This window comes from Sinocyclocheilus rhinocerous, unplaced genomic scaffold (assembly GCF_001515625.1).
Source record: "Sinocyclocheilus rhinocerous isolate Xijiao unplaced genomic scaffold, SAMN03320098_v1.1 scaffold252, whole genome shotgun sequence".
Taxonomy (NCBI): domain Eukaryota; kingdom Metazoa; phylum Chordata; class Actinopteri; order Cypriniformes; family Cyprinidae; genus Sinocyclocheilus; species Sinocyclocheilus rhinocerous.
The window spans coordinates 1132972-1151941 of record NW_015625591.1 but is presented as its reverse complement, the minus strand read 5'-3'; the positions used below and the strand labels follow the sequence as shown (position 1 = coordinate 1151941).

The window sequence follows — 18970 nt, the reverse complement described above, 5'->3', positions numbered from 1 at the left end:
CACATTACAAAGAATTACCTTCACAGCCCCAAATTCCTGCCCAGAGAGACACACGGCACTTCAGTCCTTAGTTCTGACTCTGTCCCACCAAAAACACTCTCATGTTGTTTTCAATTTGAAAGCGTGTGTCTATCGTGAGTCTTTGAGAGGCAGGTTGATTGTAACATGACATTGTACTGGATGCTGCCCCGCTTCAGGCAATATTGGATTTCAGGGACAGTGGCAGAAGGGAAGCAGCGAACAACAAGCCATTTAAAAACATTTTAACATCAAGCACATAAATGTATATTGTATACTGTATTGTTTTGAATACTGTGTTTATATACAATATGTTTTTATTGTATATAATGTTTTATCTTAATTATAACTAATTAATTCATATTAAATTTCTTTTACTTAAAAATAATAATAATAATAAAAACAATAAAGGTGGCTTTCTTGTGGGATGTGAAATTTATGGTTCACATGATTTAGACATTTTCAAATCTCTCACTACTGGCTATTAATGTTGTAAACCATTATTACTTAAATTGCTCCTACATATTAAATTACTACTAAATTAACTATTGGCATGAATTTGGGAAGGCTACAATACCTACAACAGCAGCGTAAAACAATGTCTTCACTATCATTCAAAAGTTTGGGGTCAGGAAGATTTTTTGTACATATTTTTTTTTTTAAAGAAGACTCACCAAGGCTGCATTTATTTTGAAAAAATACAGTTCAAATAATAATATTGTGAAATATTATTACAATTTAAAATAACGGTTTTCCAATTAAATATATTTTTAAATTCCTGCGATGCAAAGCTGAATTCTCAGCAGCATCACTCCAGTCTTCAGTGTCACATGATCCTTCAGAAATCATTCTGATATGCTGATTGGTGCTCAAGAAACATTCTTATTATTATTATCAATGGTGAAAACAGTTGTTGAATACAGCTTAATATTTTTGTGGAATCTGCTATACCGTTTTTCAGGATTTTTTGATGAATAGATAGTATGAAAGAACAGCATTTATTTAAAATAGAAAACTTTAGTAACAAATACAATATGAATGTCTTTACTGTCAATTTTGTACAATTTAACGTGTCCTTGCTGAATAAGAACTAGGACCTTGCACTGCCTTGGTTATGTCAGTTATTCAATTTTTATGAAAATCTGAAAATAACATTTTTTTTTCTTTAGAAAAAATGCACTGTTGCATTGTGAACAGTAAAGGGGAGTAAATTAATTTTGATTTCAAGCTGACTTGAAAGATCGGTTTTATAAAATTTTTAAATGGTCTTTTCCCCCTTTTCCTTCAGGAATGCGTTCCTAAGTCACTGTTGGCCTCTGTTAACCTCCGTGCCGCCCAGACCCGAACCCCTTCCCCCACGCTCTAATCTCAGCGCCACTCTCAACAGGTGTCCAAACAACTCTTTGTCTGTGGCAGAAGAGGGGTGGTGGAGAGGGGGGTGCCAACCAAAGAAGGCGGCCATTTTTCTGTCTGGGCTTGATTACCATACAGCTGAGGCGCTCAGACACACATGACTAAAGCATCAGATTTCCTGAGTTGTTAAAAAAGACGAGGGGGGAAAAAAAGAAAAGAGGGGAGACAGAAAGAGAAAAGAGTGCGCCAAAATAAAAGCACACTGGCTGTGCTGAATCAGGACCTTGTCTGAGTGTGTGTTTGGGTCGAGCCTGGAGCACAGAGCTCTGTTTGTGTGTGTATGAACACACAGTCCACTGACAGCAGTGTGACAGCTCCCGCGCAGACGAACGGATCGTGACACAACCACAGCACTGCTCTGTCACTCTGCTGCAATCTCCTCTCTTCTGCTTGAATAAAACGCACCTCTGTTCATCATAATTGAAAACATAAGCTGTGCCGAGCCAAAAAGTCGTGAACATCACTTTTGTTACTTTGTTGCAAACCAGAGAATGATTTAATTGTTGTTGTAAATTACAGCCACAAGATTCTGTCATAATTTAACTCACCCTCATGTCGCTGCAAACCTACATGACTTTCTTTATATGGAATCTAAAAGAAGATATTTTGAAGAATGCTGGCAACCAAATCATGACTCCACTGTATGGAAAAATCACATTTCTCAAAATATCTTTTTTTTCCACAGAAGAAAATCATACAGGTTAAGAACAGTAGGGTTGGCAAATAATGACAGAATTTTGATTTCTGGGTGAACAAAATGTATTTATATTATCATTTACATCGTTTTTATTGCACTGTATAATCTCTTTTCTTCTAATTTGTTTTTAATACATTTTAAATAATTTTTGTTAGTTAGTCTTATGCATCTGTTCAAATTATTTTATGATTTTAAAAAAATCATTTTTATTTACAGCACTTTGAATTACTATTGTGTATATCAATAATATGAAGATATCTGATGTTTAATATACAGTTATGTGGAGCTTGATTTTGGACACAATTGTGGGTGGGGCTACTCTGTGTGACACTGCAGAAATGAAACCAACAACTGTCAGCATGCCTTGACACTTGTTACAATCACAGTTCTTCTTCTTTTTTTTTTTATCAATTTACCTGAGAAACATAGCTTTTGTCATTTTATGTCATGCCTGGTTAGGGCACAGTGTTTGTGTTTCATTTGGATTTCTAAATGCGTTTCTTTTAGATTGGGGCTATGAAATATTATTGGCACACATAGAGAGGCTTGTGTGAAGAGGAAAGGAAACTATAAAAAAGATATTTATTGATTTTTCTAATTGTACATGTTGAGTATGTCAAACTTTGTTTGACTTGAGTTGTCAATAAACAGGTCTATGAAAGCTTCACTAACATGTGATACAGCATTCCAGACATTAACTGTCTGTTTGAAACATTAAATGAGAACAGCGGGTTGTTCATCAGGAAATTTCAGATCTTCGTGGTCAACTGGCCGAGGCTAAACTTCCCACTGTAGTGGTCATTCATGAAAACATTTCTGAGTGTTGCTTTAGTCTTCGGACAAAAGCAAAGAGGTCAGTGTCAGTTCATTTGAAAGCACATAAAGTTGAAAGAAAATCCAAATGCTGTTTTGAATACAGAAAAAAAGGCCATGATTATTTCCTATTATTAGGAAACCACTGGGAAACGCCTCCCTCGCATGTTCTGACTAATACAGCTGTGCGCAGATCTCTCTGTAGAAGGGAATGAATGTCATGGGATGGTGGGGGAGATACAGATTGCTTTAGTTTCAGCAGATCTCACACCACGCAGGTCCCCACAGCCCCAGCGAGCTACGGTGCGGAAATGTCTTCCAGACAGCCACTAATATACTCGATTTCTACTGTGACTGCTTTTCCCATTCAGCCTGAGGAACGCAGCTCAAGGAGGGAGAATGAGCCTCGGTCCAGCCATTACGCTTATGGAAAGTATGTGGGTTTAAGTTAAACTGCTCTCAGTGGAAAATAGTTCAGTTTCAGCACATGGCCAGGCCTTCATTTTAAACAGGTGGCTTAACTCTGTTTATTATCCTATTTGGAGAGGCACAATGAAAAAAACACATGCATTTCTCTCCCTATTGCCTGCAATAACTGGACGAGACTTTGACCTCAAAAGCAATGAGACATTCAGAACGCTCTGAAACACATAAGCTAAAGTTTCCTTTATGACAGTTTGTGAAGTTTTCCTTACCATTTGTGCTGTTCGGTTGGTGACCAATCCAGAAGCTGGGAAACTGGTGCCGATGGCTGAGATTGGGCCGTTGTGCGCTTGTCCTAACAGGCTGTGGATGTCGCTAGACAGGGCGGCAGTGGAGCCCACAGCGTGATTCCGCAGGACATGGATTGCATCGTCCAGCCTGTCCAGTCGGTCCTCCATCCGAGACTGAAATGAGTGATGCAAAGTGGAGGGAGAGAAAGAGAAAACAACTTGAGCATAAATGATACAAATATCAACAGAGACTTTATTAAAGACACAGAACTACAAAATGGCAAAGACTGAAAAGCAAAGGAACATTCGAAAACAAAGTGAAAAGGAAAAGAAGAGAAAAAGTGAAAGGAATAAACAACTAACTAACTAACTGCAATATGGTCATTTTCATGTATTAACATCATCAAAGACCAATAAAAGATGAAATGGCAAATTAACAAAAGCACAAACAGAAAAAGCACAGCCAAATCAAAAGAAAGCCGATGGCTGAATGGAAAAGAAGGACAGAACGTGACTGTCTGAAGAGCGGGAATACCTCGCAGACATCCTTTAAGAAGGACATGGCATCCTGCAGATGCTCATGAAGCTGCTGGTGCACACGATTTTTCTACAGTCAGACAGGAAGAGGAGAGACACGCACAGTGAGAGACGAGACAGAAAGACTGCAGAGAGATGCAAGCAGTGTTTACGAGAGCTCGGCAGAGAATCGAAGGGGAGCGCTGAGTGCCAACATCTTGGTACTTGTTCAAGTAACTAATTACAATGAGCCATGGTTCACTCTGCCAATCACAGCTCATTCCCTGTTTCCTGGAGGGCCGCTGCTCATGGACGGTACATAAAAATGCACTTGCAGCTGGCATACAAGTATTCGAGTAAATATTTATCTACACACCCCATAGTGTGAATGTATGACGTGGGAAGAAAAGTGTGTGCATGTGTGTGTAAACTGATCTCCTGTTGTGGCTCAGCTGCCCAGTCAGCCCTGGAATCCCGCGGCAGTGGTTGAACACAGCAGCTGCCAGCACCCCACCCCCATCACACACCCTGACCAATTCCTAACCACCCCACCTTCACACACCCCGACCAATCTCCATCCACCCCAGACGAGAGAGGACAGATGGCAGGAGACACGCCTCAAGGGAGAGGTATTGTTCGGTCCCCACAGCCCCCTCCCAGTCCTAGTCCCGCTCCTGACATTTGTCAGCCAGGAATGTCCATGTAAAGCTACCCCCTGCCCTCCAGAAGCAAGTCATCTACTGACATAGTGTCCATTAAAAAGTGCTCAGCGCCAAGGGGAGGAGGAGGAGGGAGAGCGCTCTTACCAGAGAGTGAAGGGAGTTCTCGTAGTTTGGGGAGGAAGGTGCCTGTCCAGTTGCACGTGGCCACTGAGTTGTACCTGCGGACAGAGGAAGAGGAGCGTTTTAAGTCACTTGACACATTACAACAAGCTGGCTTCATTACAACAGGTGAAAAGTAATCATCTGAAACAAATGGACAATTGACAACAGTGTTTTCTGCACCACGTGTTGACTGCATCGTCTTTACTGCAAAAACACTGCACGCAAAAACAAACATCGTGACCACTGGAGTCCAATTCATGAACAAATGATTATGATCAGATTCTTTTAATGAACTCACAAGTTATCGTTTAAGGAACATCTTAGCTGTAACATATGGCATTTAAATAAATAAAAAAATACAGATTTAAGAGAGTCCTAAATATTTATGAGTTAAAAAACACATTCATTATTGGTGTTACTGAAATAAATGGCATTTTATAATATAATATAATATAAATTTTATTTAAAAGACTCTCATGAGTTATCGGTTAAGAAATACACTCATTCTTGTAATTTCTACAGTAAATGGCATTTTGTAATATAATAAAATATACTTTTATTTAAACTAAAGAAACTCATGACTTATCCGTTAAGAAGCACATTCATTGTAGCGAACTATATTTTAAATAAATAATATTATATATTATAATATAAAGAAAAACCTAAGAGAGAAAGTTATTGGTTAAGCACATTTACTGTAACAAATGGCATTTAAATAAATAAATGTTATTTAAAATTTTATTGGAAAAAAAACTATTATTTAATAAACACATTCATTGTTGTTGATATAAACTGTATTTTTAATATATATATATATATATATATATATATATATAATATTTGTATATAATATAAAACTATTCTATTCTTTATTGTGTAGTGCACATGGTACAATGCACTCATTCACATTTACAATAGACTAAAACTCATTTCCTCTCCTGACTGATTCCAGCTATTCTCAACGTGGGCTGTTTTCCTTTAGGTCTCCAGACACATCATTTCCTATGACTGGGTCATATCCTGCAATGTGAGAAGGGTTCAAGGATGACCCTTACACGCATACATACACAAACCAGTGCTGAGGGACATCTCCCACTTCCTCTCATTAATGAAGTCATGGCTAAAAAAACCTGGGTGAACAATGCAGGACCGCGATAAGGGCGATGACTTGGACCCTGAACATCTTTCCCTTGACTCTAATACTGCATGAGCTCAACGGAGGAGCTCGATATTCTAGACGTAACAGGATTCTGTCTCAGATCTCAACTCGCACAAACAAACTACTGGACGGTGAGCGCTGATGTGACCAATCTCATGTCAGACGCTGTCAGCGAAAAGAAAAAGCACTGTTTTGCCACATTACTCAAGTAGCAGCATAAGATTTTATTTGGCTTGGTCACATTCTCAGCCCCCAAATTCAATGTTTCGCTTTTTTCCCCCTCCAAAATTTACTCAGTTGCTGGAAGAATTCAGTGAATGTGTTTTTGTTCTGTGGCAGTGTGTGTGAGGCTGGAAGGGACTATAATGAGGATGTAAATGACTCTGGTCTGGACTCAGTCTAACCGTGCTGATTCTGACTGGCCATAAATCTACACCGCTCTAAAAGAATGCACATCTGCTAATCACAAATCAAAACGCTGGTGGTGGGGGTTGCTTTCACTACCTTCAATTCTAAGTCTACTTCACTCCAACTGGCAAACAATCCACTACAAAAAAGTCTTGCATTAAGGCAGAATACCCTTAATGTAGCATGACCCAAAGGAAGCCTTTTGATTTATTTACATAAATCAGTTTAGGAGGGAGATCTGCGCTCCCCATCCTTCAACCCGACTCCACCACGCACAGACTCAACCACTGACTCTAGGTGCTTTGTTGACACCAGAGATTTCCTATTTTGCTGGTTGTCTAACTGTTGCGACTGGCCTGGTGTGGCCATATGTCTAGCTCTGCCAGCATAGTGAGAGTCTTTCTTCAGAAACAATTGACAAATTTAATGTCGTGTGAGACAGGAAGTTGTTTAGTTAAACATTTTCCAAGCATTCGTCCTTCCCAAAGCAAAAGCAGCTCTAATTTGAAGGAATTCGCTTCTTAAAACCACAAAGCTCTCAGAAGCAGACTCTTATTAAGGGTCTATTAAAAATTACTTTGGGGCTATGTGAAGAGAGTTCAGTGTTTAATAAGGCCTCCTCACCGGCAGCCAGCTTGACAAATGAGCGTGGGCCGGTGTGGCACTCCGCACATGGTGCTGGGGTCTAATTTGCTGGTATGGGCAGCAGAGACCTGGCTACGAGCGGGTCTAATGACTGAATTTAAGAACTAATCCGGAGAAACAGATGGATGTGTGCTTCGCTTAATCATAACATCATGAAACAATGTGCACCAACCTCTAAGAACCGTCTAATCAAAAAAAAATAATAAAACACTTCAAAATATAAAAGGCCCCAGATATCAAAGGAAACTTTGACTGCCTGCTTGTGAGTGTAAATCAACTTAATGATGTGATAAAATTGCAGGCAGAAAGAATGCCAAATGTGACTAAATACTACCAGCAGAACAACATTTTGATTAATCAGACAATATTTGGTGAATGAATTCTGTTTTTTCGAAAAATGTTTTCATAAATTTTGAGTAAAATAAATTTTCTTATTTTATACCTTTTTTTTTTCCAATTTAAATATACATTACTGTTCACAAGTTTTTTTTAAAGAAATGTATTATTTTATTTAGCAACGATGCATTAAATTGACAGTAAAGCATTGTAAAAAAATTTGTTTCAAATAAATACTGTTCTTTTGAACTTTCCATTCATCAAAGATTCCTGAAAAAATGTATCACAGTTTCTACAACAGTATTAAGCAGCACAACTGAAGCATCATGTGACACTGAAGACACTGGAGTAATTGATGTTGTAAATTTAGCCATCACAGGAATAAATTACAATAACCTTTCACAATATTACTGTTTTTACTGTAATCAAATAAATGCAGCCTATGTGAACATAAGAGGCTTCTTTTAAAAACATAAAAAAACTTACTGAACCCGAACATTTAAATGGCAGTGTACATTATTTATATAAAATATGGAAAACAGAAAAACATATTTAAAAATAAGCACATTATTTACACATTTAGTCCAATTATATATTTTAAAAAAGGAATGCTTTAAATAGTAAATCATAAGGTGTGCTAGGATGACAGGAAGTTACATCGTAAGGTACAGACTGCTGAGTGGAGAGGAAGGCGGTCTCTGAGCCGAGTCATCCTCTCAGTCAGTCATGCTAATAAATGAGGATCTTTGCAGGCCGGTCTGTCATGGGCAACAGCTGTGTGAGGAACAGGGCAACAGCTGAAGCTAAGGAGTGGGACAGACACCGACACAGCTGTCACCACTATATCAATGAACACACACACAACTGCCCTCTCACTGAAACAACACACTGAGAAACTGCCATTTGAAGCACCTAGTCTCTCTGTCTATCCCTCTGCGCTTATTGAAAATGATTGTGCATCAGTCTTGTCAGGAGCAGATAAAATCTTCACAGTGGTCGGTTATCTATCCACCCCTAACCAGGGCGTAACTCCCCCGACACCATCTTCAACCTCAGCAGATGAGGGACAGTGTGTTTACTCAATTCCGTGAGGAGGACGGGGATACAGCTACAGTGGCCTCAAAAAGGATATAGCCTTTTTGATGGACATATACACTGACCAAATATTAAAAAACAAAGTGGACAGCATAAAATAATTATTTGTGAACGACTCCTAAGTATACTTCAGACAGACTAACAAACTCTTATAAAATGTATTGCTTTGTAGACTGTAGGTCAGTGATAAACACAACAATATATTAAAGTCATATTTTTAAAGATGTACACTACCACTCAAAAGTTTGGAGGCAGAAAGGTTTTTTTAAGGCTTTTAAGTCTCTTATCCTCACCAAGGCTGCATTTATTTGATCAAATTTACAGTAAAACAACAGTTTTATATGAATATATATCAGAATCAGAATCAGAATGAGCTTTATTGCCAGGTATGTTTACACATACGAGGAATTTGTTTTCGTGACAGAAGCTTCCACAGTGTAACAGAATGACAGTGACAGAACAAAAAAACATAGATAATAAAAAATAAATAGAAAATAAAAAATAGAACAAGTAAAATAAGGAATAAAAAATATACAAATCAACAATTGTATGTACTGTATGTAAATATATGAATACAAGTTTACAAGATCAGCATTGATTTGAAACAGATTTTCTTTTGAACATTATACATTTCTTTATTTCTTAATTGTCACTTTTGATCAATTTAATGCATCCTTGCTGACAAAGTATTTTCTTTTACATTTTTTTTACTGACCCAAAACTTTCCAATAGTGTACATTCAATGGTTTACTCATCTGTCACGATAATGTATTTGCATTATCTTCATTTGATGCCTTTTCTAAATACTGAATTATATGCAATTAAACATGATTCAAATAAACATAAATGATTCACAGCCCCATTAAAATATATCAATGTCAATGCATTAGATGACAAATAAATAACAAACTGGCACTTACTTTTGAAAAATGTAGCAAATGCACACTTATTAGCACAAACAAAACATTTAAGCTTTCAAATGAAAAACGAATTATTAAACAAATATTGTTAAAAATTAGAACAAAAACATTTTTGAAATTTACTGGTAAAATTTAGTGGATTATGTCCATAGCTGTGTTTACTCTAATAGGACACCTCTGTGACATCCCATATATACTAAAAATGGCTTTGGGATTAATTAAATGGAATTATAAAAGTAAAATGTAAGTAAAGTGATTTTTAACTTGCTTAAAAATATTTAGTTATATGATCCACGCATTCATATCTTTTTAAGTGTGTCCAAATACTTCTGAGGGCCACTGTGTGACTGACTGGTGAGCGTGTGGCATGGAGAGAATGTGTGTGTGTGTGTGTGGGATCAGAGAGGCAGACTGGTGCTCTACCTGCCCTTCCTGTGGGGCCGCTGGCCGTCACCACTGTACCTGCTGTGCCAGCGCCCGCCTGAGCCGTCAGAGGAGAGGGAGAGCCCACTGGAGTGGAGGGGTTTGAGGGGAAACTACTGCTGGTGTGGTCAGGAGAATAAATCTGCAAATGAGAGTGAGAGAAAGAGAGAGATCAGTCAGTGAGGAAGCACACTCAACCTTTAAAACCTGCAACCTGTCGTTTCCCTCTTAGCATCCCTCAGTCTGTGCTCAGCCAAAATTGGCTCATCAATTCTGCTGATTTTACAAGGGGAGCAGCAGTAAAAAAATGCTCACAGCATACATATGGGCTTTTAACAGCCTACGCCGCCCTTTACAATGTCTGCAGAAAAATACACAACCCCTCCTGCACTCTAAATGCTGTGTGACACCTGCACTCCAGCCAGCGTTCCCTGGCTCTCTGACACATCTGTGGTTGTTATATTAAGTCAAAGCCTGGGCCCACGCCACACACCCGCTGCATGTTGCACATCACAAGTGAAACCACATGAGCACAAAAGATCAGAAACCCTGCAAGAGAGCAGGAAAAAGGCTAAACAAACTGGTGGTAATAATTCGCATTAGGGGTTGGCGACATGTCCAAATCTTACAGTACGGTGACAGTATCGCGATATCAAATGTTTTATAAGACATTGTAGTAATGTCTGCTTTATTATTTAATTTATTTATAACAGGGTTGTGATCGTACCAAAAGACAACATTATTCTGAAATGAATTCAGTCATAAAAAAAAAAACTGAAATAATACTTCACGTGTTGTTACACCTCAGTTAAAAACAAAAGACTCAAAACAGTAACACATTATAAACATGAATAGACAAGCCACTGTAAAATATGCTCAAATTCTGTTTACATGGCCTCCATAACGTCACTTCTAATACATGATAGAGAGGAGATGGAATAGAGAAAAGCAGCTGGATGATGCAGAGAAAGAGAGAAAAGACATGGTCATTAATCTCTCTTTTTGGAGCTCATTAGAGTGAATGAGTCTGGCCCGTGGCTGTGTGGATGGGCGTCTCTGGCTCATCTTCAGTTATGGATGAGAGGTAATAAAGCCTCTCCCTGCCTGCCCAATAAACAGCGACCGAAACAGGCACAGCCCTGCCCACACCATAATAAACAAACAGATGCCATGAAGAAGAAAGGACTCCAGCCTTTCCCTCGTAGTGCAGCACCGCTGACTGGCTTTTTCCACCTTACCGGTGTTGTTTGCGTGAGAAACCCATCTCCACAAAAATTCTGTCTTCGAAACTAGAAAAGGGATTTTTTTGGTTAAGCCAAATGTCAGATGAAACTAAACATCCCTGCCATGCTCTGCATTCAGCTAAAATGGTTTTCACTCCCATAATGGAAACCACTATGAAACATTCAGCTTTTGATCCCAATTATCTGGCAGGATTTGAGAAAACAGCTCTAAAGTTGCGGGCCATCACTTGCAGGGGATCATGAAGTCCATTTGACTTAAAAACACATCAAAATGCAGATACTATCATTATTAATCTTCTTATTAAACCCTGAATGCCACACTTTTGTGTTTCAATCAACTCTGCAAATCCTGCCTGGAGCTTTAGTACATTCATCTCTCAGAGTAGACAGAGAGAGAGATAGAGGGGGCCAGTGATAGAGTGAGAGTGATATACAGAGAGATACAAAGAAAGAAATCCTCTGCAATATTAGCAGCATTTTATATAGCATTTTTTCTTATTAATTGCGAATATATTACAAAAAAGCTGACTGGAAAAATGAACATGAATTTCATAACATCTTAGTATTTGGTTTGTCTATCTTCCATTTAAAAAAGACAGAAGCACTTAAGCTGCATGAACTCCACAAGTTCATGACGATCATGTTCTCCAGCATGATTTGAGATGATTCAAAGAGCATCTTGAGCCTTAGTCTGAACATCTGTACCAAGAGCCACATGATCAACATCACTAATTTACTTATTTCATTAGTAGTCTCGAAATGGTATAGAATCTGAAATATTTATTATACACTTTATGTCATAATGCTGCTGTTTTTTAAGCTGTCAAAATACTAAAACTTTATTTATTTCCAGACTTAAATAATATTGAGTCCCAATTTTGCATGTAGTCTTTAGCAGTACGTTTCAAGTGAATTTCATCTGGATGTTTCCTTATTGAAACACAGTATCTGACCCATCACGACTGTGCCAGGCAAGCACCCGTCCCCTTCGCCCTTGTGCTTCAGGACCTCTTATGGTCATGAGTCCTGACCTAATGAGTTGAAGCGAGCCATTCGGAGCATCCTGGCCAACTTCTGCTGTATTTCCAGTGTAACACTACTCAATTTACAAACAACAAACGGATCTCCGCCCCCTCATCAGTCACGCTTCTCTCCGCCCGCGGGAGCCCAATGAGCACAAACCATCCAAAAAGAAACCTAAACAAAAGTGGCACAATGGGCGGCCTGCAGAGCCGAGCCGCAGCAGTTAGGACGTTTCCCTCGCCCCTCCACCCCAGCCCGACCATGTCCGTTTCACCACAGCTTTATCATGCTAATAGAATTGAGTCTGCAAATACAAAAAGACTTAATTTGTGATTATCTTTCAGCCGCACTGTTTTGTGTTTGTTTGTGTGCCAGAGTGTGCTCTCGTGGCCCGGCAGGCCTCACCCACAGTATCTTATTACATTTTTCCTTCTCTTCTTTCTTTTCCTCAATAAAGAGCAGCAATTAGGCGTCTAATTTCTCAGAAAAGGAGGGCGCTAGGACCGTTCCGACATCAAAAGGTTAGGAAAAGCTTGTCCCTGTCCTCGTCAGAGAGGTGAGTCTACGGCTCCCGTCCGAAACAGTGCTGAATCAGTCCAGATGTGTTCCTACTTTAAAAAAGGCTTGTTGTGACTTACTGTAGAATAAGCAAGTCTGCAGGATTTTTTGGAGCTATATAAGTCTTTAAGTTAAGCTCGGTAAGTTTTAGAGGTTATTGTAAGCTCCAGTTTCAGGGACACATTAGGAACTCGCACGAATGCCGGCACTCATTATCCAAACCAACGTATAATCCACAGGCTTTTATGTACAGCTCCTTTTCTTGTATACTGCGAGATTAAGAGCACAATTATCCGGGCTTAGGTCCAGCAACATCCACAAACAGATCCCCTGACCTTATTCAATCTCTTAACCTTCTGCACTGCTACTAATACCCAGCCTAAGAGCACAAGTCCTGTCCTTTAAAGAATTAACTGCGCCATTATTTCGGGTAATCTCGCCCACGTCTACAACACGAAGATCCCGAAAGCAAGTTGGACAGCATGGGGCATGTTTACGATGCCTGAAACCGTATATCGCTCAGTAGTTAAAATAATAACATAATGTCTCTTATCCATTGCACGGCCTGCAAAAGATAGAGGGATGTATATAGATGGAAGTCAATCCCTGTTCTCTGAAATGGTTAGTGTATGGATTAAGAGGTCTGGTTGAATGGGGAAGGATCTCACCGAAGCCAGGGCTTTTCCCAGCGCGTCTCCAGTCTGAGAGCTTCCAGTGGCGTTCCCTCGGTTGGCAGCAGCTACACAAAGACCACACAGAGATACGGCATTCACATCGGAACAGAGCTAACAGAGATATTAATGTCATGTATTTTTTATTGGCGAGTAGCAGCTGGTGTTAGGTGTGTCGAACTTAAAAAGTGCTGAAATAAATAAGTGATTTTCCCTCAATAAACTCCTAATTTGCTGCTTATTAATAGTTAGTAAGCTAGTTGTTAAGTTTAGACACTGGGTAGGAATAAGGGATGTAGAATTTGGTCATGCAAAAGTACTAATAAACAGCCAATATGCTAGTAATATGCATGCTAATAAGCAACTAGTTAAAAGTGAGAATTTGCCCTTAAAATAAAGTGTTACCAAAAATATTAATGAATTTTGTATAAATATTATTTTGTACATTTAAACTTTACATTTTTATTCTGTTCATTTTTTTATGTTTTTGAAAGAAGTCGCTTACGCTCACCCAATCTGGATTTATTTGATTAAGAATACAGTAATAACAATAATATTGCAAAATATTACTACAATTTAAAATAACTGTTTACTGTTTTAATATTCAAATATCATTTATTGATATTTTTATTTATATAAGGCAAAGCTGAATTTTCAGCAGACATTACTCCAGTTTTCAGTGTCACATGATCCTTCAGAAATCATTCTAACATGATGATTTAGTGCTTATTTCTTATTACTATCAAAGCTGTGCTGCTTAATATTTTTTAACTGTGATGCATTTTTTCAGAATTCTCTGATAAATAGAAAGTTTAAAAGAACAGCATTTACTTGAAATAGAAATCTTGTGTAACACTGGAAATGTCTTTACTGTCACTTTTGATCAATTTAATTCATCCTTACTAAATAAAAGTATTAATTTCTTTCATTAAAGAAAAAAAAAAAAACTTGCTGACCCCAAACCTTTGAAATCAGCACTTGATTTAGGCACATCATTCATGCTGCACGCTTACTGGCTCATTGACATTGATGAGATTAACCCCGTAGGTATTGAAATTTGGTAGTGAATGACAAGACAATTTTAGATTCTCGCATGATACTGGCATCGAGGCAGTTCGGTCAGTGCCTAAAAAGTATCAAACTCGATACCCAGCCCTACTAATAAATCAAGAACAACACTACAAATGTGATGTGTACAGACAACATACCCATAACTCCCTCTGCGGTGTTGACTGGTGGGGTGTGAGATGCGGCGACGAAGGGTGAGGTGCTGGCACTGCTGCGGTGGAAGCTGGACATGGGTGGCAGGCTAGCGTTGATGTCTGTGGGCGACACCGAGTGCGGTGGGTAGTTCTGTGACAGAGAAATGGAGGAGGAACTTTTTTAGTTTCATGTATGGCTATAAAACAACGTTTGTATTTGATCTGATCCCACTGCTTCTCACCAGGCGGTCGTGTGAGTGCAGGTTGCTGTAGTTTCCAGACTGTGGCATGTGAGATGAAGATCCTCCCAGCATTCCCCCATAGCCTGGCTGGCTGATCCCACTGGACGAGTTCCACAGGTCAGAGGAATTGTGGGTCCCATCTGATTAAGTGACAAGGAAGTAAATTTGAACAATAAAAACACGGCAAATATCTTCATTGTCTAGCTTTTAAAGTAAGTTACTTTGTAAATGTTGGTGAGAAAGGTTTAAATTGTGAACGAGACAAAGGTGACATTAATGTGATCAATAATGCTGATAAACAAGAAAAAACACAACACAGTTTGATACGTGAGCCAAAGTCTGACCCCCACACTCCTTATTCTGGATAGAGGATGTCAAATAGACTCTCTTTAAGTCTGCTTTTACACTTGAGTCGGAGCCAAATGCTGAGATAACATTCAGCCAGCCGCAGCTCACTTGCTTCCACCTCAACTTTTAAAGGAGAAATTCCTCACAGCCTGAAACACGCGGCTTGAACTGGCCATATAATTTTTAACAGTCCAGATTGGGAACGCTGGAATATGCATGGTTGGTTTACTATCTACGTCTGTGAAGTCAGTAGCATGATAGGCAGTGAGTGAAACGTAAAGAGAAGGCTTCCCAATTGTGTAAAAAAAAAAAAAAGGTTCAAAGTGTGAGCTAGGGGAAGGAACATACCAGGAACCGTATGTTCAGGGTTTGAAAATGTTATATAACTAAAGTAGACTGGAAGAAGATTCGACTTGAGAATTGTGTTGCCAAAAAAATGAAATTAGCATGATGAATCATACGTTTGAGACCTGTTCATTGACTCTTTCTAGGATGCATCTCTGTTACATTCTAGAAAATATTCAACATTTATTGAATTTTTTAGTAGGGGTTAATTTAGTGTTTGGCCTGAATACTCTACGCAAGTACATGAATGCAAATGCATCTAGGTATGAAAGCTCAATATTATGTGTTATGCAATATGTCAGACCACATTGCAATGCTATATTCTGCATATCATCTAGTCGTTTTCTCTTTCTGGTCCCCTGCATCTGAATAAAGGCCCCGATATACTTCAAGCGAAATCGAAGAAATAACTGATGTGGCATCATTTCGAACAAAATCTGGCCAAAACGAAGTTCGTTTTGGGAGTTCGAAACGGCTTGACAAAGCGAACTTTCCGGAAAAGTTTGTTGCGGCTGCAAACAGTGTTGCCAACTAATTTTAATGGTAAGTTGCTAAAGGAAGGTCGATTTGTTGCTAAAAGTTGCTCAATGACGTTGTGATGCCATTGTGCGATGATGTCATCACGACGCAAAATTGTGTCACTGCATCAAATCTCAGCCAAAAATATAATTTATATACAGTGGGGAAAAAAAGTATTTAGTGGTTTCCTCTTTTTGTCTAATTTAGATGGAAAATGTGTGCCTTTTTATCGTTTGAGTCACTTATCAAAAGTTGCTAAAAGTTGCCAAATAAATAAAAAAAAATAGCTAGATTTTTGCTAGGTGCTTTTGGAAGAAAAAGTTGCTAGGGTAATCTGAAAAGTTGCTAAATCTAGCAACAAAGTTGCTAAATTGGCAACATTGGCTGCAAAACACCTTCGTACTACCATTGGTCCATGACGATTTCATCATAGGAGGTGTGTGCTGAGGCTCCGCCTTCTTTCACGTGGAACTCTTCTCTGGGTTCATTACGTCTGTCGAGTCTTTGGAGGTAAGATGTCCGCGCAGTGGAGAGCCGCTTTATAGAAGCAAATTAAGTTTTGCTTCTGATGAAATTAGACACTGACACTGTTTTCATGTTTAATACTGCTGCTTGCTTTTAAGCTATATATTGAATAAAGTGCCATGTAAATACACGTGACGTGACTTCACGGGAGTGCTAATTTGCAGAGCTTGTGCAAGCATACCCATGTTGCTATGAACAGATGATTTTTATAAACAAAAATGCTTGCTGTTTTCTCCAATTTTTATGTTTATTTTGTTACTGAGACGAAAGCGCGCAGCACATATTTACATATTCATATAAACATTGCTTTCATCAGAGTGGGCAGCGTCGGGATGTTCGCTAACAGTATATATACCGCTGCTCACGTATTTCGAACTTCGTTTTACCCCTAAACGAAGAACGAAAAAGAACTTCGTTTTGAGTATATCGGGGCCTTAAGCATACTTCCCTACTGTATAGTAGGGGAAAAACAGTATGTGAAAGTAGCATGCCTAAATTCATAGTATGCATGAAACAATAGGCACAAAAGTATTTGGATGACCTACTTTTTCTGCCAAAATTCTGATGTGGACACTTTATTACCCCATGAAGCCACGGGAGAGGAGTTGTGAATAGCAGTGATGTGATGCAACTGTCACCATAGGTAATATGACAAAGTCAGCATGGCAGATGTTGTACATCCAGATTTCCTTCATACTATACACATTCATACTATATAGAATGTCCTTTTAAATGATCGCAAAGTTTGTTCCTCATCAAATGTAGTACCTAATCTGACTCAGTATGCGATTTCAAAAGGATTGTTTAATTACTGTCATTATGGTGCAACAGTTTGTTAGCAAGTTCAAATCAATATATACCTCAAAGATAACACAACTAGTTCAACAGCAAACATATCTGAAGATATATCTATCACCCTCTTTAGTACTGGATTTATTACCGCCACACTAATGCAAGAACGTATGCGATATGCATGTTCAGTACAACAAAACCATGCGTTTGCAATGCTGTGGCCAAGCAGTCATGTCTGCACTTGCATATTTGTATAAATGCGTCTGACCTTAAAAAATAAAAAAGACTTCCTTTAGAAAGTCAAAACTAAGTGAACGGTAAAATAACAAAAAATGACATGAAATTATCATGACTGACCGAAGAAAGTGCTTCCAAACATACTGCTGGGGGGTTTGGGGGACGGGTAGGATGGAGAGTCTCTGTTGAAGTCATCTGAGCTGGGAGATGGTGCATACACCTGCAAAAAGAAAAACAAAATCAGACATTACAACTGAGAACAACTGCTTACAGACAGGTGTGAGGGAACGTAGGCTTCTGTTTTTGTCATTTCTATAAAATAAGAGCGACCATTGTACAAACCTGCTCATGTCATTAAGCGTATCCTCATACCCTCGGTCTAATTCACACATACCAAGAAACCTGACTGCGTACACAAACAATGCATTGTAACGCGTATGACCAATTTACAAATTCTTTGATGTAACAGATGGCTAATTTAGAAGTCTTATAAAAAAAAAAAAAGGAGGATTATCTGCAGCGTAGTGTGCGCTTCAGCGCTTAATTGTAATATAATGACGACGCCATGCATGCCTGCCGAACAAAAGCATCAAAACAAATGGATTAATATGCGAGGGTGAGAGCGTTAGGGTGCATATGCGTTTGTGTTTATGCAAGAGTATTTTAGGAGCTGTGGGGTTGGATCGGGTCGGGCCAGCGGAGCAGTGGTTACAGCTGCAGAAGTGCCCATTCCAGTAGAGGAGGATCAAAGGCATGAGGCTACAGCCCAGTAATGTGGCTCTCTCAGTTCATCTGCTCCAGATGGGACAAAACCTCTCAGAGGGAGAGAGACGACACTAGCATGTATGGCACGAAAGAGAATGCTAGGTAAACATGTTAAAGAGAGTCTCGCTCATTATCTGTCATTAAGCGAGACAGACTCACTTGGGCCCTCACTTTCACCCAGTGAGGACCTGACTGCACCGTCCTGTCTGTAAGAACCAATCCCTGTAACGAAGAGCAGATGTGCAGCCCAATGTGTTTCAAGTTACTTTAAGTTAAACACAACCTCTCCCTCTGCTCAACATCATAGCAACTTTTATTCTTTAAATTAAATCAAACCACATGATAAAATGTTAACTCTCTGTGAGAAACACTAGATGTTTGATACGAGGCAAACCATCAAGTGTATAAAAGTGTATAGAAAGTTAGAAATAAATATAGAAATATATGCTCTGACAATAACTGTATACATCATAAAATCTTGAATTTGTTCAAAATTGATTTTAATTATTTTTAATCATT

The 18970-nt window shown here is 38.8% G+C and overlaps 1 protein-coding gene across 1 annotated transcript in view; it reads right to left on the bottom strand.

The window, feature by feature from the left end:
* Positions 1-18970, bottom strand: part of LOC107757947 (transcription factor 12-like) — a 144362-nt gene that overhangs the window by 26041 nt on the left and 99351 nt on the right. The window contains exons 9-16 of the mRNA XM_016575561.1: positions 17807-17906; positions 14921-15060; positions 14685-14829; positions 13474-13544; positions 9981-10122; positions 4977-5050; positions 4190-4261; positions 3637-3828 (exon numbers count right to left, since the gene is read on the bottom strand). Of these exons, the coding sequence (XP_016431047.1) occupies positions 3637-3828; positions 4190-4261; positions 4977-5050; positions 9981-10122; positions 13474-13544; positions 14685-14829; positions 14921-15060; positions 17807-17906 (936 nt within the window). The remainder of the gene's footprint in view (positions 1-3636; positions 3829-4189; positions 4262-4976; positions 5051-9980; positions 10123-13473; positions 13545-14684; positions 14830-14920; positions 15061-17806; positions 17907-18970) is intronic.